Raw genomic sequence first — 22,777 nt, forward strand, 5'->3', positions numbered from 1 at the left:
TTCATAGTGGTAGTATATATGCTTGTACGTAACCATGAAATTCCTAGAAGCCTTGATTGTGCTACGCGGTGGTTGTTTCTGGTAGTATATGATGATAGTGTATGGAGAATGTAGAATATAGAATGGAGTATGTAGAACATAGAATGGAGTATGTAGTATGAAGTATGCAGTATATATATATATTCTATTTTTAGAAGGTAGAATATAGTATGTAGTATATTCTATTTTTACATGACAGAATGTAGTATGTGGTATATGTTCTATTTTTAAAAGGTGAATATAGTATGTGTATATATTCCATTTTTCAAGGTAGCATGCTGTATACAGTATGAAGTGTATGCAAGAAAAATAGTATCTCAGCATCAGCAGTTCAATAATAATAGATCATTTTTATAAGAGGATCGATCAGTATAGCAAATAGAGAAGGATCGATTGGGCTATTTACAGAAGAAGAAGAAGAAGAAGAAGAAAAGATGCATTGCCCCAACACAACAGCAGCCATGCATGCAACCACTAGCTACGTATAGTACTAGTAATCGCTATTCTCTAGTCTGCTCAGATATCTCATGGATCCTTCATACAGCGATAGCATCTTGAATTGCAGCTTGACAGAGAAAGACAATAAAGCATCCAAATCTTCCAATCCATTAACACAACAACAAGATTAATTAGAAATACCCGTCGATCAGTCTGCAATCGATCCATGCAACAGGAAGGTCGGTCTGGGATCGATTATTTCCTCGAGGATCTGCAGACTGCGGCACGTATCGGCGCCGCACGACACGACATGGCCGCGTTGGTAAACGGCGGCCAGGGAACCGGTGGCCGGCGTTGACGTCGCTCGGTGGAAATCAGCAGGCAGAATATGGACGCCTAAAAGATCTCAACGCAATTAAGAAATAAGATAGATGGTAATTAATTATGGATCGGGTTGCCAGCATGGAAGCTATTCCTGATTTTTAGATCCGATACGGCAGGCAAACAACCTAATGGAGCCCCGTTAGAAACACTACACGGGAGGCAGTAACTACACCCGGGAGTATCATGTAAACTAGACGGTACCCAAAACTCCACTAAGACCAAACGGAGTATCAGAGAGAAGGGCGTTTTCGAATTTTCACATTAGTTATAGAAATAAAAAAAAATCAGAATTCTGTTCCCCTCTCTCTTTCTCTCCTGATTCAGGCAACCGCTGGCCTCCCAGCGCCAAGCCGCTGCCGCTTGCCTCGCATCCCGCGCTGCCGCCGGCGGCCTCCCAAGCCAAAGCCGTCGCCAGCCTCCAAGCACGCCTACGCCGGCCTTCCAGCCTGGGCCGCCGTCGCCGGCGTCCCCGCGCAAATCCGCCGCCCAACTTCCAGCGCGCTTCCGCCGGCCTTCCAGTTTGACCCGCCGTCGCCGCCATCGGCCACCCAGTGCGCGCCTGCGCTGCCGTTCCAGCCCACGCCGCTGCCGTCGGAACTTTTCTCTGAGTCAGGCCTGCTCTGAGTAGTCCGGCGACCGGCGAAGGAGACATGATGAGACTGACGTTTTTCTTTTACGTTTTTACCCTTGCCGGTTGGCTACTCCCTTTTTCCTGGACAGCACCTACCACTGGCAAAACAGAATCCATCAATGCCAATGTGTGTTTGGACTCTGGAATGGGGTGTTGACCGTTGACTGGACGAATGAATGAATGAATGGATGGGAATAGAGAGGGATGGAAGAAGGAAATAAATAATTTTTATGGGGTTGGTCTGATCAGATAAGCTGTGACGTGCCTGCTCCATTGGCTGCATCACAAAGCCTTTTCACCTGCTCACACGTACTACAGTAGTATATACTCCGGGTGCCACGTGTGTCGACCATTGAAAGCCACGTGTGATCTGAATGCCACGTCAGCAGCGTGTACAATTTTTTTGGACAGCAGTGCGTGCTTACTGTACTGGTTATCACGGGGTGCACTGCATGCTCATCACTTGCTCAGTGTAGAAAAGGACTGTGTGCTGTGAGAATTATTTTTTATCTCAAGGTGAGAAGAAAAGGTGCAGAGCCGTGGATTTGACACGTCATCGCCTTCCTGCCTTAAAAAAATGGAGTAAACAACAAAAATGTGGTATACAAAGTCCCAAAGGATTTACACTCAGACAAGTGTCCACCGATTATTAGTCTTTGGGCTGCTCGTACCGTACACTTGTATGTACGCTATACGGATAATACTGTCTTTTTTTTGCTCGTGGAAAAAAAATGCAGCAATAAGATAAGAACAATGCTCAGCCACATGGTGAGCTCCGGGAGCTTGCCGACAAAGTGCACGGGCCCACGTGCCAGTGAGTCAATCAGTCAGTTCCCGACCAACCAGACCGCCAGATCTGACTGTGACGTGAGCCCTGACTACTACTGCGTGGCCTCTCCTACTCTCTCGTCCTCGTTGTCTCGTCTCGCCCGTTAATTATTACTGCCACCTTCGTTTTCATCAACAATTGGATTAATACTGGTATGTAAATTACGTACAATAAAAAATACAGTGCTGAATTTATATTTGAATAATGGTATAATTTTTTTTACGAAACAATCATGGTATAAAATTTATAACACATAAAACCAGGATCACCACTCTTGATTATCTTTGCTAAGAAACATGCACATCATGCTGTAAAAAAATATGTAATAACATTCAAAATCAGTCCTCTCTCCGATAAAAATTTTGGATCGAAGGGAGTATCTATTTTGTCTTCTTTATACAATATATACTGTACTTAAATATACATATAAATCTTTTTAACAATTTTTTCTGTGTGGCATGAGTTTGTACACCCCTGATGGTGTAGATAAAGCAAAACACTGTTAAATTATTCTCTCGACACAAATTTTCTTTTACAAAGGCCGAAACTGACAAATGGGTAGATAGGTAGGGAGAGAGTAGGGAGATGCAATTTGAAAGAGTAGATAATGGAAACCAGGAAAGAAAACAAGGCTTGTATGGTTTCGATAATAATAATATTATGTTTACATTCAATAATCGGGCGAACTATCGGGTATACCACATGCATACATGCCTGGGTCGGGTATCCATGGACGGGCTTGCTACACAGAAAAATAAAATAGTTTGTGCTTTGTCAATTCGTAGCAACGTATGGGCACTTCTGCTAGTTTACATAAGTGGAGAGTAAATGCTATACAAACTAATAAAACGATGGTTTTACGATATTTACTCAACTACCCAAAAGCTCAAGGCCGCGAGAAAAAAGAATTTTGACTTGCGTGAAAACTAGATGTAGATTTACTTTTATGTTGGTTTGTAATCCTCACCCTTCTCATCTTTTACCAGGTGAATGGCATAGGGCTAGAATTTAAAACTCGAAACTCAAAACGAGTAACTTGTTACTGATTTGAATTCATAGCCTAACCAGTTGAGTTTGAATTTGAACTCAATAATATAGAGATCCCTTTGCTCGTTTTAATCCATCGCACTATTAACACCCCACGGAAAGATCGGTATGGTCGACTAGAGGTGGTGAATAGGCGACTAACAAATTTTACCTTTTCTTTTCACTTTTAGGGATACAAGCATCAATACATGGGTTCACTAAAACGTCTAAATGATGAACACCCCTAGTATGATGCAATAGTCGAAGCACTAACACAAGCAATAGATAATCAATTGAAAGTTGCTTGATAGCCGAAGCACAAGATAAACAATTAAGCTTTGCAAGTAAGTAAAGGGGCAACAATGATACCACACAGAAAGACAAAGATTTCACCGGAGTTCCACCTATTGGGGTCGATGTACGTCTCCGTTTGGAGGAGTGCTATACCATAAAGGTAGATGCGCCACAAAGACTCACTCTATTCTCCAACTCACCACACCACAAAGGTGGGACGAGCTCTCACAACACCACAAAGGTAAGGTGAGTTCCACTAGTGGCTTACTTGAGGGCGAACGCCAACCCTTACAAACTTGACCGGTGTTCTCTCCACAACTTAATTGGAAGCTCCCAATCCGAGGAGAAGGGCACGTCTCCACAACTTAATTGGAGGCTCCTTCCCGAATCCACAAGCACCACCTCACGAGATTAGTGGCCTTGAGGAGACACCTTCCGGTTAGGGATCCCGAAATTTCAAGAGTAACAAAATCCACAAAGGAAATAAGGAGAATCAACTTTTTGACTTGATAAAACCCTAGATCTTGATCTTCTCCTCCAATCCTCAAAAGATGAATCAAAGGGGGGGAACTAGGGAGGGAGGTCAAGGGAAATGAAGCTCTTGTGTTCTTGGGGTGAGAGAGGAGCTTTTCTTGGCTGTGCTTGGTCTAGAAACCCGTTGGGGACGAAGCCCTTTAAGTAGCCTCGAAATCTAACTGTTACGACCAATTTCAGTTAGACCAGTACCTGGGAGGAGGCAGACCAGAAGTTCTAGGGGGTAGAACCTCTGCCCTGCTACCGGCCTCCTACCACTATACGCAGTTGGATTCCAGTGGCGTTACAGTACCTGACTAGTACCTGGGCAGAAGTTCTGCCCACTGGAACCTCCTCTTAATTAGGAGGTAGTACCGGCTAAAACTGAAATTGTCTGGCAGACTTAGCAGAATTAAAGCAACTCTCAACTCAAAACTGGGTTTAGGCTTTATGTGGGTGCAATCTAGTAGATTTGTGTACGTGAAGTTGATTCACCCAAATCTTTTCCAAATGGACTCTCTCTTTATAGTACGGATTTTCCTACGACTCGATAAAATAAAAGGCTGTAAATCCTTATACGCTTTTTTTCTTTTTGAGGGCGATGAGTCGTGTCACAACACTAGTTATAAAATCTGAAAACACTTGGCGCACGATTAGTCCACAAGTTATGTTGTCATTAACACCAAAACTTATTAGAGATCGAAATGCCCTTTCACCCACTTCACGGAGCTGCCCCCTTCCATGGAGCTATAGCTCAACCAACGCACCCCATGGAGATTCAATTTCACAACGATTTTAGTAAGTCAGTGATTCGAGTTGTGACTTACAAGACTCGGGCCAAATTTAATTTTTGAACTTGTTATCTTATCGAACCGAGCCAACTCGTTCCCTTGCCCCTCGGCACGATTATCCCCATCCTATACAGTCCAATTGTAAATCAATTTTCATACGAGTTGCTCATATTCGTTTTCAGTCCACACCGGTCCATAATAGAATAAAACCCGGGGGCTATTTAAAAACCTCTAATTTGCCATGTGGAGTTTTCACTTGGTTGGGGAGTGGGTGGGCAATCTTAATATCTGAGTTCAAATCCTCAACGGATGCGAATTTAGATTTCTATTATATTGTAGAGCTCTCCCTTACACTTTCGTATTAAAAAAAAACTTGTTACTCGATTTGAACTCAAAGTCTAAACGGTGTATTTAAGCCGAGTTTGAATTTGTACTTGTTATAGAGACCCACTTACTCGTTTTAATCCGTCACATTATCATTCACCATGCACCCCACCTCATGGAGCTGCCCCGGTGGCGGAGCCAGCTTACTTCTGCAGCCCGGGCAAAACCTTTATAAATCAGCAATTGGCTTAAGAAAAACATCTATTCCCTCCGTCCCATATTAAGTGACTCATATTTGTTTTGATATGGATGTATATATGCGTCAAAAGCGTCTAGATACATGTAATAGAAAGTCACTTAATATGGGATGGAATGAGTATTAAGCCTTCAAATAACTACACTAATTAGCGGTGTTTTTTTTGCCGAGCCCGAGCAGCTGCCAGAGGTGGCCGGGCGGTGGCTCCGCCAGTGAGCTGCCCCTTCCATCCACCTACTCGAGCTAGCTCGACCAGCGCCCCACGGAGAAGTCATATCAGATTTATAATCCATATGAATATTCGATTTCGCAACCATTTTTGTGATCTGAGTTATGGCTTATATGACTCGGGCCAAATTTGATTTTTGAACTTGTTCTCTTATCAAGCCGAGCCGAGCCGACATAGCTCGGTATCTTAACGAGTTCTAACCGGTCGAGCCGAACCGAGCCATCTCGTTCTCTTGCCTGTCAGAAAGATTATTCCTATCATGTTATTCCTATCATGCATAGCCCAATCACAAATCATTTTCCAGAGCTCATATTCGTTCTTCAGTCCACACCGGTCCATAATAGAATAAATACCCGGGGCAATTTAAAAACCTTGAATTTGCCAGAATTTATTTGACTCTGAATTCTTAACTCGTGTGGAGTTTTCAATTGCACGTCGTTAAAGAATCCGTGTTTAGTATTTAAACCGTGGCATTAGCTTAGAGTAGAGTAGAGCAGGACAGTGGGGTTCTTGAGAGCAGAGCAGAGCAGAGAGTCCCACAAAAGCAGCTGAGCACAACACCTCACTCACTCCTCTTTCCCCAACCTCCGGGCTCATCCCCATCCAGCTACCTATTCTCCCTCCAAAAATTTCCCCGCCAGAATCGCCAGATCCGATCCAGGAAGCAGCGGCAGCGCCCGGGCCTCCACTCGCGCCGCCGCAAGAGAGCCCGGCTCAGTTCTTCTCGCGCTCTGTTCTTCTTTACCTGCGGCGGTCAGTTGGTTCTTCTTATCTTTGGTTTCGCGCGCGCGCTTGATCCTGGAGTTCTTGTTGCCCGAGATCCGGTGTCCCGGGGGAGAAGTTGGAGAACCCTATTCGTGGGTTTTGTTTTTTCCCTGCTCTTGATCCAGCTGAGTTCGTGCGGCAATCTCTTCGTCTGATTCTTGTTCCCGGGCGCAAAGATCCAGGATTTTCTTCTTCAATCTCTTCGTCTGATTCTGTTGAATTTGTTGTGGTCGCCGGAGATGGCGCCGCCGTACACCTCGCCGTACGTGCTGTCCTCGCTCCTGCTTCTGCTGTCCATCCCGGCTGTGGTGCTCCTGGCGCCGCGGCTGCTGCTGCCCAGGACGCTCCCGGCCATCCCGGACGCCGACGAGTCCGACGACCTCGCGCTGTTCCGCCGCGCCGTGCTCCTCTCCTCCTCCGGCTCCGGCGCCGGCGGAGCCGGCGGCTTCGTCGTCCGCGGGCGGCCGCAGCCCAAGGTGGCCTTCCTCTTCCTCACCAACTCCGACCTCGTCTTCGCCCCGCTCTGGGAGAAGTTCTTCGCGGGGCACCATGGCCTCCTCAACCTCTACGTCCACGCCGACCCCTCCGCCGTGCTCGCCTCGCCCCCGACGCCTTCCTTCCGCGGCCGCTTCATCTCCGGCGGCAAGGCCACGGCGCGCGCCTCCGCCACGCTCATCTCCGCTGCCCGCCGCCTCCTCGCCACCGCGCTCCTCGACGATCCGGCCAACCACTTCTTCGCCTTGCTCTCCCAGTCCTGCGTCCCGCTCCACCCGTTCCCCACGCTCTACCGCACGCTGCTCTCCGACAACAACAATGCCGGTGCCGGGCACCGCCGCCGCCATCGCAGCTTTATCGAGATCCTTGACAGCGAGCCGACGCTGCACGACCGGTACTACGCCCGCGGCGACAACGTCATGCTCCCGGAGGTGCCGTTTGACGCTTTCCGCGTCGGATCGCAGTTCTTCGTGCTCGCAAGGCGGCATGCCGTCATGGTGGTCAGGGACAGGAGGCTGTGGAATAAGTTCAAGGTGCCGTGCTTGGTGAAGGAGAAGGACTCCTGCTACCCGGAGGAGCACTACTTCCCGACGCTGCTCGACATGCAGGACCCTGATGGATGCACCAAATATACCCTGACCAGAGTCAACTGGACAGACGCCGTCGATGGCCACCCGCACACATACCAGCCGGAGGAGGTATCTGGGGAGCTCATCGGAGAGCTCAGGAAGTCCAATGGGACCTACTCGCACATGTTTGCGCGAAAATTTGCGCCCGAGTGCCTTGGGCCGCTGATGGAGATCGCTGACTCTGTCATCCTGCGTGACTAGGTGCCGGACCGGAGTTTGTGTTTGCAGAGCTGAACAGGATGAGGTAATCAACAGATCCCCTTGATGATTATTATTTTCCTTGGAAATTTTAGTCGTGCCCAGTCTCATTAGGTTGCATTGCAAACAAGAGCAAAACAACAATTTAATCCTACTTAGTAGACACTTTACATTTCATTGTGTTTGATATCTGTTCAGATAGTATTAGCACTGACTATGTTACTACCGCACCTACACAGTCAGTAGGACACACTTACCTAATTACAAATATGCAATTGCAAACATGTCAACTAAGAAGGCAATCACATCCCTTCAATAACTATGAGCAAGATCATGCACTGACAAAAAAATGCACATATTTACTGGTCCTGATGGCATCCTTTGGTCCAGTTGGTGAAAATAATCTCACATCAATTCTTTATTTCCCTTGCAGGATTGTGATGAGATGAACAAGCATAAGCTGATCCATCCATCCCTTTGTAGTTTCTTCAGAGAACAGCAAACTTTGCCTTGTTCCATCAGTGGCTGTTGTCAAAGAGATGCTGCTGGTCAGAAAGTGATGTAGTGTCGGTGGCGAAGGGCCCCAACTGCCTCTATGTGAGTATTGTTGTGTTTCTTGGTTTCTTTTTTTCTTCCCAATTTGGTCCGATGGAGAAGTTGTTGGCACGTAATAGGTCGTAGTTAGCACGAATGATCATCCTATGTATTAGAATGGAGGCAACCTGTCGATACATGCAGTGATGGTTTGTAGTATATGTTATCATGTTGTCAATATCACACACTCTTTCTCTAAATGTATCATCTGTATCATGGCACCACTATATTCTTGGCTTTGAACTGAAGTCATATATATTCTGGCTTTAGGTGGCAACTGCACCTGCCTTAGCATATACTGCTCCAATTCTGAACAGCAAGACTGCAATTCTGCCCTACTAAACTGCTAACAGATAGTCAAAAAGTAGCTATCCAAACAGGATTAAACAACCCATCACAGTAAAGATGACGCTATTATGTTTGATGGATACAGTAACAACTCCTATGTACAAAATTTGGATACTTCTGTGAGGTGTGTCTATATGTGTGGAATGGAAGCAGCCAGTGTTAAGAGTGGTCACTATCCTGTCCTATAGATTTAGGCCAGGTAAGATGATCTTTCTACACTTTTTTCCATGTTTTCCTCTACTTGTTCCCTTTTTCTCTTTTGGTTTCCTGTCCTTTTGGTTGTTTCTTGGTAGGGAGGTGGGTGCATGGAAAGAGACACTGGGACAGATGCTACATACTACCATATTCTATATTCTAAATTAATTAGCCTCACACAGCAACCACAAAGTCAGCTACTTTCTCCTTGGGAGAAGATTTTGTGTATTAAAATTCATGAAAGCAGCCCTGGTGATGATAGCAGGGACCATAGATGATGCAGATTTCTTTTATGTTGAACTAGTACCGTACAGATGCTCCTAGACTGATGTGTGATGCAGCAACATACTGCAACATTCTAACAGCAACCTAACTATAGATGCAAACATCAAGACCCGGTCTGCTGCTGGGCTGAAAGTTCTGATTCAGACATACAAATGCGCAACTCTAAAATGAAATGCTACCTTTTATTTATTTATTTTTCTCTTGGGTATTATTGGAATGCTAAATGGATGGTAGAGAAATGGTAGTTGAGATGATTGTTTCACAACTGACCTCTCAGAAAATAAATGTGAGAAATTGACATTTCGTTGAAGATTTTTTCACACCGCCCTTTGGCACAAGACATGAAAAAAGGTGTGTGGTTGGTGGTTGCTGCTTGGTGTGCTCTAAAGCTGAGCTGAACATGCTCTAATTTTTCTTGGTGCTTTAGTTTCACACCTTGTTTGATGAGGTCCTTCCCATGAATTGATTTGATCTACAGTTTAAGGGAAAGGACATCCCCACCTAGGGGCCGCCTTAATTTGACATGAGATAATTTAAGTAGACGATGGTGAGTTTACGGGGAAATTGCCCTGAATTACGGGCTTAGACTTGTTTTGCAATAAAGTGAAACTAGTAATAGGAATGATAGTGTTTTTCTGTATCTCATCTCTGTCTCCAACCTTGTAAAGACCTTTGGGTTATAGGACGATATCTTTTCAACTGTATCAAATCCAAATTTCAGTTTCTGGAACTGATGAAATTTGATATTTGTTGGGTTTTTATTGGTTAATTTTATAGTAGTTCCTGAGATTGCAAACTTCTCTGAAAAAAACTTTTTTTAGAATATCTCTGAAAAAATATGAGACAACAAATTCAACTTTGGAAATCACCCTGGCGTTCCAACGGGCCCAGAAATCCACATTCAAGCACAACAGGTTATATAGGGCCCACATTGAGAGAACACGGCCCATTTAGAACTCCAAAAGATGGTCTTCTCTTTCTTGTTACAGGGAAAAGAACTTGGATTTATATAGTTCATTTATAAATATACTCATATGTCAAATTCAGTTCAAAGATAGTAAAAAGAAGCTGCACTCAGTACTACCTTAACCTGAAGTTTTTATTTATTCCGAATTTGGGGTTTTTATTTGTAATTTACTGAACATGAACCTGAAGTTATAGGCGAGAGCATAAAGATGCAACCACTTAATTTTCACAGTTCTGAACCTGAGCCCTATCCAGCTTTATTTCAGTGCCATAGTAATATAGTATAGTGTTTTTGGAAGAAGAAAAAACGTTGCAATAGTATAGGGTTAAATGATTAGCATTTCAGTGCCATGTGAGCAGTCCAGTAACAATTAGTGAAAAAAAAAGGCAATGGAAAGCAGCAAAAGAGTGTGTTAAAAAAAAGGTAGATAAGAGTAAGATGATGGTGCATGGTACATGGCAAAGGCAGCAGAAGGGCACAAGGAAGAGTGGCTGCCAGTGCACCAAACACTGAACTGAAGCCACCATTACTAACGACATCAGCTTCAGGGTCCACAGTTTTGAGCTGTGACGGCATAGACAAGAACAAATTAATCCTAGTAATATCACAGCAACGAATCCAGTTTTCCAGAAGCAAATTGCTGGTTTGGCTGTTTATTTTCCTAGGAATTAAACAGTTACAGTTTTACATTCAGGGCATCTCCAACAGGTTGTATGTAAGCGTTGTCGGTAAAATGTCCATGTCATCAACCTTCAAACCATTCCAATGGGCACTTCTGCTTCGGTAGACCTCCCCTTTCCCAGACTCAAAATAAGTTAATCTTGATGCATTCAAAATAAGCTAATGGCCTTCCAACAACTTTTGAGCGCAGAACCATGCATAGCCCTCCATTAAGAATGTAATCTGCAGAGATTAGTGGTAGTTACAAGCTAGAATACTGAAAAAAAAATCCAACTATTTCTCCCAACTTGCATCTTCGGAGAAGGATCAGCTTAGCTACTTGTCAATAGATCATTGGGTATCAGCATATCTTATTTGCCATACAGTACATATATGGTACTCCCAAGAAAGGCTATCAGGAACTAGATTCTGTAGCAAAGATGTCAGGTACAGTACCAAAATCTTGTTGCTTCTCCACTGATGAAATGCCTTTTACACACTAGCTTTTGTTTTTGTATGCCTTGGAATTGAAGTTAAGTTTGTGGATAGCGCTAGCTCCCGGATATTTTACCTATTTGGGGCACTGAATGTCTTGATCTTTAGGGGCTCCAGAAGGCAGGATACCTGAAATAGTTGTGATCACGTGTTGAACTGACTAAACGTCGTAATGCGTGTGCATTTTCGATGTCTCGACTAGCTCTTGGCGTTATGTTGTCACAGAGGCTAGGTATATTTTGTATCAACTTGATCTTAACTCAGATTGCAGCCAGCTCAAAGTGATGTGGACTCCAACACTACTAGAACACTAATAACCCTCCTGCTGTAAAATGACCCCTCATTAGTAGTCTTTTAATTCCTTTTTCTGAGCTTTACAACACCGTTATGCTTGATTGCTCATCTGGTTAGCTCACGAAGTGGATCGTAAATGGTGTAAAAGACTCAGCTTTGCACCAAACTCCATGGCGCCGTCCGACTCACTAAGCACTAAAAGTTTTCATATAAATAACTACTCGTAAGACATTGTTGATATGAATTGATATAGTTTACCCTTTGTTTGATTGGTACTGCTGCTGTAAATTTTGGAAGAAGGGAGCAGGAGAGAATGTGGAGAAGAAAGACAGAGAATAATGGTGTATTGATTTCTGAGAAGTTAGGGGTTGGGAGGCCAAATTTATGACATTTTTTTGGGGTGAAGAGAACTACCTGCAGCCACGTACCTAGAGTCAAATCTATTGATAGCATAATTTGAATTTTAGTGACTCCACTTTGTGGAGTGCAAAATTCATTTTTTTTGAAAGGTGTGGAGTGCAAAATTCGCTTGCATGGAACCTAGTCATTGCACTTTGAAAACCTCAAAATACGAGACTTAAGCTTGTTATGTGGGTTTATCTACGGTCATTGGATGCATATTTTACTAACTTGGACATTTGGCATATGTCAATCGCCTATCGAATTTGATTTACAATGTGACAAAGGACGGACCACCAGGCCCATGCAGGGCTATTTCAAGTTTTTCTTTTGAAAGAAAAAACAAGGATTCCTAGGGCGGAATCCACCCTAGGAATTTTTAGTATTTTGTAAACTTTGCAAAATAAAAATGTCCACGGTGTAACCTCAGGAATACCCACGGGACCCTCCTTGATGGTCAACTTTGGTTAAAAAAGATTACGTCAGCAACATATGTATGTTTGACGGTCTAATAACTGTAGATGAACCTCATAAAACAAATTTAAGTAAGCACCATATTTCGAGGTTTCCGAAGTGCAATGACCGAATAAGTTGGCCGTAAATGATTTTTACTCCTTTGTGGAATAACTTGTTCTTGTAGCCAATCCTTTTATAAAAAGATTGGAAACAAATACTTATGACTTAGCAAAATGAACACTTAAATTTGTTATAAGAAAAAAGAAGGGCACTGGAGGGGACAAAAATCCTGGTGATGGAGGCACACAGACACAGGCCCTTGCATAATTCCCATTCCTAGAGCATGCATGATTGCCACTAGTGGATTGTTTGGAAACCAACTGATGGCTAGTGATAGTTGCTACAGCTCCCGTTCCTGTTCATGTCACCGATTTATAGTAATCACTCACTTGCCAGTCCTGCAGATCTTACTCATCTTAGTAGCTCCACCCCAGTACTTTATTTCTACTAATAATATAATCCCTGTTTTCTGTAAATAAAAAGATAAACCTCGTCCTACTACTTTTGACAGCATGATTACTGTACTTTAATCACCACTTGCAACGAGCACTTAACCTAATAATTTCAGAAGTGGGAGATGAAAGCTCACCATGGCTGCCCATTTGGGCAGAAAAAAATTGAACTTTGTTATTGAGAGCAAAAATAATTGAGCTTTGCAGTTTACTTAACACTGTGGTAGAAGAAGAGTGAGAGTAAAGTGTGAAACCAGTCAGGATTTATTTATCTCTCTTCTGGCTGAAGCTGGGGAAAGAGGAAAGCTTTTCTTGGTTTCTGTACAGCCCATTTAAGCGCACCTCTCCCGTCCCGTCTTGTCCTCTCTCTCCCTCTCATCTCATCTTCTTGCTGTCATCTGCTGCTCCTGGAACTCGAATGTGAGTGGTCTTTGGTTTCTTGCTCCTCTACCCCTCCTCCCCATCCTGTCTCTGCTGCATGCATGTCCATGTCTTGGATCCTTTCGCCTTGGTTGCTTTCTTGCTGAGAAAGAGATTCTCGCTGCACATTCACGGGCGGGCGGGCGGGCTGTGTCAATTTTTTGGCTTGCGAGTCGGTCAGTCCCCCACTCTGCAGCTGGACTCGGAGAAATCCTCCTGGATTTCGGGTATCATCGAATCAATCTTCTTGCATTCCCCCAGGCTTGTTCTGTTGTTCATTTGGTTCTGGGGTTTTGATCCTAAGGGAAAAAAAATCTGTTTCTTTTTTGTGTTTAGTTGCTTGGGAAAGTTTGCGGTCTTTCAGTTCTTGATTCGTGTTTAGTTCCCCTGACCTTTCTCCTTCCTCTCGCCCTGCATTATCCCCATCGATTTGATTTTACATTTTGTTGCTGAAGGCTTTTCTACCCCTCTTTAGCAACTATCTGCACTTGCAAAAAAAAAATTCTCTTCAGAATTCCAATGTGATGCTACCTGATTCGATGTTCAATCCATCTACTTGTTTTTGGGTGCTTTTGATTGCAGCGGGTTGTTAGGTTCTTAATCACATCCATCCTAGATTGAGAGCATCGGAGAGAGGAAGCGCAGCAGTTGTGGTGGTTGCGCAATGATGAGCTTCAAGAACTACGAGGGATTTGGGAGCCAGCTCGCCGCCGCCGCCGCGAGCCAGGCCGCCGGTGGAGCCCCGCTGCCGCCATGGTGGGCGCCGCCCCAGCTGCTGTACGGAGAGCCGGCGGGCCAGGTGAGGTCGCCGGCCATGTTCATGTCCCCGGAGGGCGCTTGCCGGGACGGCCAGTTCCAGGTTGTGCCAAGAGCCCAGTCTCTGCTAGATGCCCCGCCGCCGCAGCAGCAGACGATGACTGAGAGGGGCGTCTCTGAAGGTCTCAAGTTCTCCATGGCTCATGGTGAGTCTGCTCTGCCATTGATATGCATGCTTGTTGGTTATTTGCAAGAACATGGACTTGACTGGACTTGACTTAATCTGTGCATGTTAGTACTAGATAAGAGTAGAGAGTGATGTGACATCTCTCAGTAATTAAAGTTTTAGTACTACAAATATTGCTCTGTTTTAGCATTTATAGATATAAAAGGGGCATTTTTTTAGAGGAGCTTACATAAGTTTTTTGGTATGTAGTGTAAACCCAAATAGTAGGATGCTTATCTCATGTTATAGGGCCATTGCAAGAAAATGTAAGGAGACTGAATCTTTATGTGTTCTGAGAACTGAGAAAAGAATGTTGCACCATGCCAAATTAGGCACGGTGGGATTCTTCTGTGCATGGATCTCTTTGATGCCCACATTATTATTCATAGAAGTCATTTAGAGCATGTAATCATCAGATTTTTTTTTACTGCTTTGACTCAAATGTTAGACCATAGACAATTCCATTAAGTGCTACAGCAGGGGTCAATATCGTGTGATATCTCGGATATTTTGCAAAGGCTAGAAACTGTCGGGAGAAGGAAATAGTGACAAACATGGTATACAATGGACAACTACACATAGTAGCTATCGGTGGAGTCCAGTAACCTTCCGACTTATAAGCCTTGAGCTCATTTAAATTCAGCGCTTCCTTCTGAGATGTAGCATAAGTTTTGTCAGTTTGTGTGTACCTACTTCGTAGATCATACACACGTTGATACAGAAACATCATACTGCCCAATTATACCATTCCTGGCAAGAGATAGATACCCCATATGTGCGTAACTAGTCTTTAGACATATGCTAGAGAAATGTTGACAATTTCCTATGTTATTTTTTTGTCCTCTGAATACGCATATTTGATAATTGCTATGTAAAATCAAACTTTACAAGTCAACATGTCATGGGTACATTGTTAGCACATGTTCTGAAATATATCGCCATGTAATAGCATCGATGAGACTAGAAAGACTTATAATTGCTTTGGGGCATTTGGCTTCAGGTAGAGGAGGAAAAGGTTCTGAACATTCTACCACAATCGCTCTGCAGTCACCATTCTCAGAATATAATGACCGTTTTGAGTTAGGCCTTGGCCAAACTGTGGTAAGCCTTTTCCACTCTTTTGTTTATCAGCATGGAAAACTATTATCTATCTGTGATTAAATTAGTAGTGCACTTAGGAGTTTGCCTACCTTACAATTAATATTGCCTTTCTGAATTTCCTTCGCGTAGAGTATATCAATATGTATGATTGATCAGTGACTTCTGATATTTTCAGCTTTCCTCCAATTATCCTTACACTGACCAGCAGCACGGCATACTTTCTCATTATGGAATGAGATCAACGGTATGTGGTTAGTTTAGAACGAGTCATATTCACAGTTTCTCTGACTGGTTGCACTGTGGCCAACCTAGCGCAAAACCGACGTTCACTTGAATTCCACGGTTTCAACAATTGTGTCCAGTGATTCTTTTCAATTTTTGCATGTTTTCTGAAATTGTTTAGATTTCAAGTTCAGGTCGTATATGGCGTGATTTGTGAACATGAAGTGTGTGCTCAAACTTTTCAACTGTGCTTTCCATTCGGTTAGTGTGGTATGATCTATAAAATTTACGCAATAAACAAGAATAGGACTGCTAGTACAGAATGCCATGAAAGAGTACAAAGTGACTAGTAACAGAGCATTGTGAATAGTAATTTAGTTGTGCTTTTTTTTCTTCGGTTGCTGCCAAAAAATGTTGCTGTGTTTGGATTGCATTTGTTTGATGTTGAATTTTTCTGCTTGCATACAATTTCTGTCCAAATAATGTAATGATTAGCTAATATGTTCCTCCATTTCTATTTGTGTAATGCAGCCTAATGGGCGTATGCTTATACCACTGAATATGCCAGCTGATGCACCGATTTATGTGAATGCAAAGCAGTATGAAGCTATCCTTCGTCGCCGTCGTGCCCGTGCCAAGGCAGAAAAGGAGAATAGGCTGGTCAAAGCCAGAAAGGTATGCCTCACCTTCTCAACTATCAACTGATTGCCATGGCAATTTTTGCCGGTGGTGGATAATCTTTATTTGATTATTTCACTGCGGCGTACAATATGTTTCTCTCTCTTTCCGCATTCATATGAGTGTGTTTGGTATTGCAGCCATATCTTCACGAGTCGCGCCATCTCCATGCAATGCGTCGTGCAAGAGGCTCTGGTGGACGCTTCCTTAACACAAAGAAAGATATCAACGGAAAAGATGCTGGTGAAGGGGACAAGACGTTGGACAGCAATCCGCTTATGCGCCTAGCTGCATCCCCCAGTTCAGAGATCCAGCACTCTGAACAGGGCAATCGGAGCAGCATCTCTAGCCTGTCCGGCTCGGAGGTGACAAGCCTGTACGAGCATGAAGATGTGGAACACTACAACGGTTTTGAGCAGCTCCGGACACACTTCTTCACCCCGCTGCCGAGCATCATGGACGGTGAGCATGGGGCTGGTAACCCCTTCAGGTGGGCAGCAGCCTCTGATGGCTGCTGCGACCTCCTCAGAGCATGACTGGAGGAGGGTAACGGACAGCCGAGATGGCAAGAACCGGCAACAGTCTGCCGCATTTGTCCAGCTCCGGTTCAGGGATCGTCCCTACCGTTAACTGGCTGTCCGTGGGCAATTCATTCTTGGCTCATGGCACTGTAGTGCTTTCGCTCATCGCCTACCTGTCCTTGAAACTTCGTTTCTTTCTCGGATCCTGTCATGAGTGGAACACCCCTTTGCCATAAAAATTATCATCCAAGTTGGTACAACTTGCTACCTTTATCTGAACTGTTTGGTGGTAGCAGGTTTAAGTTCATGTCTGAATAAATATATGAAACTTCACACTAGTTGGAATGGTTGTGGAATTGGAGTATCAGTGGAGTATTTGGAGTCTGTTAAGTACTGGGACTTGATTTTGTTTTGTTTGTGATCTGATGATGTATTGTACAAGTGTGCTCCAAGCTTGTGTAGTAGACCTGGGTTTGTTGTACTCTGTTGTCAGAAATTTGAGTTAAGTAATGTATGGACACTTTGTGCTGTGGTTTGAGAAGTGTTTTACCTTTTTGGGAAACCAAGCCTGAAATTTGGAAATGCCAATTTGCAAGGTGTTATTTTTCTCAAACATGCCGAGTGGCGTGTCATTTTCATTAAGAAGCGTAAGTACAAACAAGGCAACAACAAAACGACCCAAATGGGGTCAAAAAGAAAAAAAAAGGAAAGGAAAGAAAAATAAAAATAAACTGAAAACAACTATACAAGGAGAGAGACCGGTCCAAAGTCTGGTGGGCGTGAGAGGTAGGAGGAGGCGATCAAGTGGGCGCGCAACAGCGGCCCGCCACAAGTCCACCGAGCGACAACCGGAATGGCTTCCTTGAAAATGCAAGCATTCTGAAGTTTTCAAATTTGCAAGATGTTATTATGGTTTACTTGACTAGAAAACAGTAGAAAAACATTATGCTAGAAACTGCATCTTCAAAGTGCACACCCCTTGCCTTGTTCAATCCCTTGCCCGCAATGTACTCCCGAACTGCGTCCGCATTCCGATCGGGCGCTTCGCTTCATTGGACTAGCATGATACCCATACGATTGCTACAGTACTGAGAAAACGACGATATAATTCGCCAAAGGAGTGCATTACTTTGTTTCGAATCAATCAAGCGCCCATCTTGGTCGTCGTGGAAGGAGAATACAACTTTACGCAATTTTTTCTGATTCCACAAGTCTAAACACAATTATATTTTCTTGCCGTACAACATTTGCCAAATACTCCCTCCGATCCTAAATTTTTTTGACTCAAATTTGTCCAAATATGAATGTATCTATTTTTAAAAAGCGTCTAGATACATGTAATATTTCGACAACAATTTAGGATCGGAGTGAGTGATAAACATCATCTTAGAAATCTTGGAGATTGTGCCAGGAGACCATTGGAAATGGTTCTTATGATGTGCTTGAAGTACTGACGAGGGAGGGAGCAACAAAATCGCGGGACAGTTGGTGTGTGTTGCGTCAGCGCATACGCCCTCTGACATGTGGGGCTACCATGTCGGCCACTCGAAGAAGCCTCCCGGACGCCTTTCCTTTCCCCGGCCTCTCGCCGGCTCGTCTTCTTCTTCGAGCCCCGCTCGCCTCCTCCACTCCACGTAGCTAAAACCCTAGCGACCTAACATTCTCGAGCCTCTCCGCGTCGGCCGATCTCTTCGCGCCCCCGAGGCGTCTCGGTCCAGGGTTTCGTGGTGCTCGGCGTGGCGATGGCGGGCCGCGGCGGGAGGAAAGGCGGGAAGGGGGAGGAGCTGGGGCGCGCGCTGATCCGGCAGCACAACAGGGCGGCGGCGGCCGCCAAGGAGCGCGGAGAGGAGGTCGCCTCGTCCCGCCGCCGCGCGCCGCCGCTCGAGTCCGTCATCGACGTCAGCGAGATCGACGCCGTCCTCCAGCGCGCCGCCGAGGAGGACCGCCTCCATTCGGCCCTCGCCGACGCCGCCTCCCTCTCCTCCTCCTCCGACCTCGTCATCGACCTGTGAGCGACCGCCCCTCCCAAAACCTCCCCCCGCAGCGAAAATTTAAATGCATGAATTGGTTCTGAATTTTGTGAATTGGTTCGAATGGTTCTGAAATGGATGGATTGGTTGTGGCAGGGACGCGACGGGGGAGACGGCCGAGGAGAGGCGGAGGCTCCGCAAGGAGCAGGAGGCGCTGCACGCCAACAGCCTGGGGGTCCCGAGGCGGTGAGTGCCCTGATCGTTTGTTGGTGTGGTGGCTCTTGGTTTGGAGCCATGGGACTGTTCCTTTTGTGACACTACGTGGTGTATGATGATTTCAGTCCACCGTGGACTAGCCGGATGACTGTGGAGGAGCTCGATGCAAACGAGAGGCAGGCGTTCCTCGTGTGGCGGAGGAATCTTGCAAGGTTGGTTCAAAGCTGTATTTCCTCTGTTTATGATTGGGATTTTTTATGTTTGAGCACTGATATCTTGGTAATATTTATTAGCTATAACCATCGATTCTTGTATGAAATTGCAAAGTGGTAATAGTGTCGGTTTCTGGTATAGATCTGTCTCAGGGAAACTAAACCTGCTGCTTTGCATTCATAGACATAGCAGTATATCTACTAGACAGTCCAACAATAAAAAATTGAGCATGCTGTGCTTAATGTGTATTATCGTGCCATTTGACAAATTATATGCTTGGTACATTTCTTCTATGTAGATTGGAAGAGAATGACAAGCTTGTCCTCACACCCTTTGAGAAGAACATTGACATCTGGAGACAGCTCTGGAGGGTAGTAGAACGCAGTGATTTGGTGAGCAATGCTCCACCTTCTTTGCCATCGTTATCCATGGATCTTATGATGGACTTGTCTAGTAGTCTTGTGCAAATCCCACATGCGCACCTCCAAAAACAAAATTTACCTGTTTTCCACTACTTCTGATGCTGGACCATCCATTGCATTATGTTCTGTAAAAGATAAGTAGCAGGTGCATTTCTTAGGCGACATTTGCAGTTTCTGTACACAGTGATGCTGACTTTATGTTCTGTAGTCTTACTGCATATTGTCCTCAGTGGCTCGGTCATATTACTTTCACTTACGATTGAAGATAAGCTACTGTCATGCAAGTACTAACTATTGTTCTGTTTTCTTCCATGAAGCTGGTCATGGTAGTTGATGCTCGAGATCCCTTATTCTACCGTTGCCCTGATCTTGAGGTACTATTTAGCATCTTTTTGTTAGTAATTTTTCCAGCTCAAGGAATATCTGGTACACATAGCATAAGGATAGCAAGTTTGTTCAGTGTTTGCTGCTTTGCACACAGTAGACAGTATTAAAATTTCTCCGGTAGAGCTTTTCATGAATTTCATTTGTAAACTACATATTCAGTCATTTTATTATCCATGATTTGTCAACAGCTATTTTATTGGTAGATTCAAATGTGCTTTATCTTTGTGGATCATGAGAGAACATGTGGAACTCAGCCTTTCCATAGATCAGTAGTCTGCTAGCATGATCTCAGTCTTGTTTTTCTTTTCTCGACATTAGGTTTAACTTGCCATATTTCTTCTGTGCTAGAAAGGTTAACTATCTTAATCTGGATCAATTGCTGTGCTTCCATGGTAGGTTTATTGTGTTCACACCAAAGTTAATTGTTGCACCTAATGTTCATTGCGGATTCTGCAGCCTATTTTTTGCGGGTAGCCTTTTTCTGATATGATAACATTGTCTTGTCTATACTCTAGGCATATGCAAAGGAATTTGATGAACACAAGAGAACAATGCTCCTTGTCAACAAGGCTGATCTGTTACCTTTAAATATCAGGTCAGGGTCAGCACCTTGTCCATTGTGATCTATTTTTTGTATGTGCTATGAAATGATGTCCTTGTAAATTTGACCTAAATGCAGAAAGAGATGGGCGGACTATTTCAAGGAGCACAATATTCTCCATGTTTTCTGGTCCGCTAAAGCTGCTACTGCCACATTAGAAGGAAAAATGTTGAGTGGATACTCTGAAGAAGATTCTGTTTCACTTGATGTGGATACCAAGATATATGGCAGGGATGAACTATTGATAAGGTTGCAAGCTGAAGCCAAATCTATTGTAGCAGAAAGGGGGACCTCAACTATTAAATGGGATCATGGAGCCAGTTCTTCTGATTCTATTTCATCGGCAGCTAAGCATGTGGTTGTTGGATTTGTTGGTTATCCAAATGTTGGAAAAAGTTCCACGATAAATGCTTTGGTTGGCCAGAAGAAAACTGGTGTTACTCACACACCTGGTAAGACGAAGCATTTCCAGACACTAATTATCTCAGAAGAGCTCACACTGTGTGATTGTCCTGGTCTGGTCTTCCCTTCATTCTCAAGTTCAAGGCATGAGATGGTGTCATGTGGTGTCTTGCCGATTGATAGGATGACAAAGCACCGGGAAGCTATTCAAGTGGTGGCAGATCGTGTCCCAAGAGATGTTCTTGAACAGATTTACAGAATCACCTTGCCAAAGCCGAAGCCGTACGAATCACAATCTCGGCCACCAACTGCAGCTGAGCTGTTGCGTGCCTACTGTGCATCACGGGGGCATGTCAGCCATGGTGGGCTGCCTGACGAGACCAGGGCTGCTAGACAGATACTGAAAGATTATATCGATGGTAAAATCCCACACTATGAACTCCCTCCTGGTGTCACAAGCCACGAAACAGAACAAAGAGGAACTGCCGCAGCAGAAGGTCTGACTACTTCACCAGCTGATGAGTCAGATGGTTACGATTCTGATGAACAGGATGATCCAGAAGATCCAGACATGAGACGTGTCTTGAGTGACCTTGAATCTTTTGATTTGGCCACCGAAGGACCTAAAGCTGCTGGAAAGAACACGAAGGAAGAGGCCTCCCACAAGCAGCACAGGAAACCCCAGCGGAAGAAGGATCGGTCCTGGAGGGTCGGCAATGACGGCGACGACGGAACCACAGTGGTAAGGGCACTCCAGAAACCCGTCGTAAATGTTCCTGCCGGCACTGCAAGCACAAAGGTTTAGTGCAGCATACCTACCGTCCTACTGTCTACGCAGCTACACGAGACACAGTTGAGCATGGGAATATGGGATCCCTACTACCGGGAAACACTAGTGACACATGCTGTGTGTTACATATTTTAGCTGCTTTGCTTTGGCCGTGTGCTGCTTGCTGAATCTGCTCTGGTAGATGAGAGACGAGAGGTGCAGATTGCATGGCAGTGTAAAACCGGCAGAAATTAGTTGTCTCAAACTGTTGTTACCCTTGCATATACGTGTGCATCCTGTAATGTTTTGACATGAATCTCTATAAATGTGAAGATCATTTTCCAGTATGCCTAGAATTTTGTCTTTACTTTTGGACTTCGAGTTGGATACTTGCTAGTGCAATTTCATTTCTGGAGAACTCAGAATTTCTGGTTGCGTCATTGTGGCAAATGATTATCTTTTCTGTAATCTTGCGTTTGTTATATTTACTTGGCACAAACCGTCATTATTTTTTCAATAAAAAGTTCCCATCTTAAAAAAAAAATCTTTTGAAAGGTTTTTAGAGTTATTGCTGAAATTCTTGACTATGCCCCATTCGGTCCAAGCATTATTTACTTTCGGTTTACCAGGCGGTCGAACAATTGTGGTGGTGTGTTGTGAGAATCAGTGCCTCCCTGTGTGGTGCATCTGATCGTGTATGATTGTGTCCCTTCTGTTTTGTGATTAATATAACACCACTTTTCAAAGAAAAAAAAATGGTTTTCAGAGTTACTGGAAAAGAAAACATCCTTTTTATGGCAGTAGCTCTCCGCCGCTGGATCAGCCAG

At 44.3% G+C, this 22,777-nt stretch overlaps 3 protein-coding genes across 6 annotated transcripts; all 3 read left to right on the forward strand.

Annotated features, from left to right (window-relative positions):
• Positions 1-6,230: 6,230 nt before the first annotated feature.
• LOC100831890 lies at positions 6,231-8,729 on the forward strand. The gene is made up of 2 exons (XM_003577215.4): positions 6,231-7,887; positions 8,275-8,729. The coding sequence occupies exon 1, from the start codon at positions 6,759-6,761 to the stop codon at positions 7,842-7,844; it is 1,086 nt and encodes a 361-aa protein (XP_003577263.1). The 5' UTR covers positions 6,231-6,758; the 3' UTR covers positions 7,845-7,887; positions 8,275-8,729.
• A 4,587-nt stretch (positions 8,730-13,316) lies between these two features.
• On the forward strand, positions 13,317-17,511 carry LOC100833622 (nuclear transcription factor Y subunit A-2). Of its 4 annotated transcripts, none has more exons than XM_010238699.3 (6): positions 13,317-13,466; positions 14,049-14,428; positions 15,449-15,549; positions 15,725-15,793; positions 16,303-16,446; positions 16,590-17,511. In XM_010238699.3, the coding sequence occupies exons 2-6, from the start codon at positions 14,131-14,133 to the stop codon at positions 16,983-16,985; spliced, it is 1,008 nt and encodes a 335-aa protein (XP_010237001.1). In that variant the 5' UTR covers positions 13,317-13,466; positions 14,049-14,130; the 3' UTR covers positions 16,986-17,511. The 4 variants fall into 4 exon arrangements, with proteins under 4 accessions (XP_010237001.1, XP_024310185.1, XP_003577268.1 ...); XM_003577220.4 differs by having other exon boundaries at positions 13,363-13,693; XM_024454416.1 differs by having other exon boundaries at positions 13,363-14,428.
• Positions 17,512-18,529: 1,018 nt separating this feature from the next.
• On the forward strand, positions 18,530-22,303 carry LOC100829536 (GTPase LSG1-1). Its single transcript, XM_003577208.4, has 7 exons — positions 18,530-18,978; positions 19,097-19,186; positions 19,282-19,368; positions 19,668-19,761; positions 20,109-20,165; positions 20,694-20,773; positions 20,858-22,303. Exons 1-7 carry the CDS (start codon positions 18,713-18,715, stop codon positions 21,984-21,986), a joined length of 1,803 nt encoding a protein of 600 aa, XP_003577256.1. The 5' UTR covers positions 18,530-18,712; the 3' UTR covers positions 21,987-22,303.
• Positions 22,304-22,777: the final 474 nt, after the last annotated feature.

Source organism: Brachypodium distachyon, chromosome 4 (genome assembly GCF_000005505.3).
Source record: "Brachypodium distachyon strain Bd21 chromosome 4, Brachypodium_distachyon_v3.0, whole genome shotgun sequence".
Taxonomy (NCBI): domain Eukaryota; kingdom Viridiplantae; phylum Streptophyta; class Magnoliopsida; order Poales; family Poaceae; genus Brachypodium; species Brachypodium distachyon.

Excerpts from the sequence above, each read along its gene's own strand:
- LOC100831890 (XM_003577215.4), top strand. The coding sequence starts at position 6,759 with ATGGCGCCGCCGTACACCTCGCCGTACGTGCTGTCCTCGCTCCTGCTT.
- LOC100833622 (XM_010238699.3), top strand. The coding sequence starts at position 14,131 with ATGATGAGCTTCAAGAACTACGAGGGATTTGGGAGCCAGCTCGCCGCC. Across the intron at positions 14,429-15,448 it reads CAAGTTCTCCATGGCTCATG|GTAGAGGAGGAAAAGGTTCT; the intron begins GTGAGTCTGCTC and ends ATTTGGCTTCAG. Across the intron at positions 15,794-16,302 it reads ATTATGGAATGAGATCAACG|CCTAATGGGCGTATGCTTAT; the intron begins GTATGTGGTTAG and ends TGTGTAATGCAG.
- LOC100829536 (XM_003577208.4), top strand. The coding sequence starts at position 18,713 with ATGGCGGGCCGCGGCGGGAGGAAAGGCGGGAAGGGGGAGGAGCTGGGG. Across the intron at positions 18,979-19,096 it reads TCCGACCTCGTCATCGACCT|GGACGCGACGGGGGAGACGG; the intron begins GTGAGCGACCGC and ends TGGTTGTGGCAG. Across the intron at positions 20,774-20,857 it reads CTGTTACCTTTAAATATCAG|AAAGAGATGGGCGGACTATT; the intron begins GTCAGGGTCAGC and ends ACCTAAATGCAG.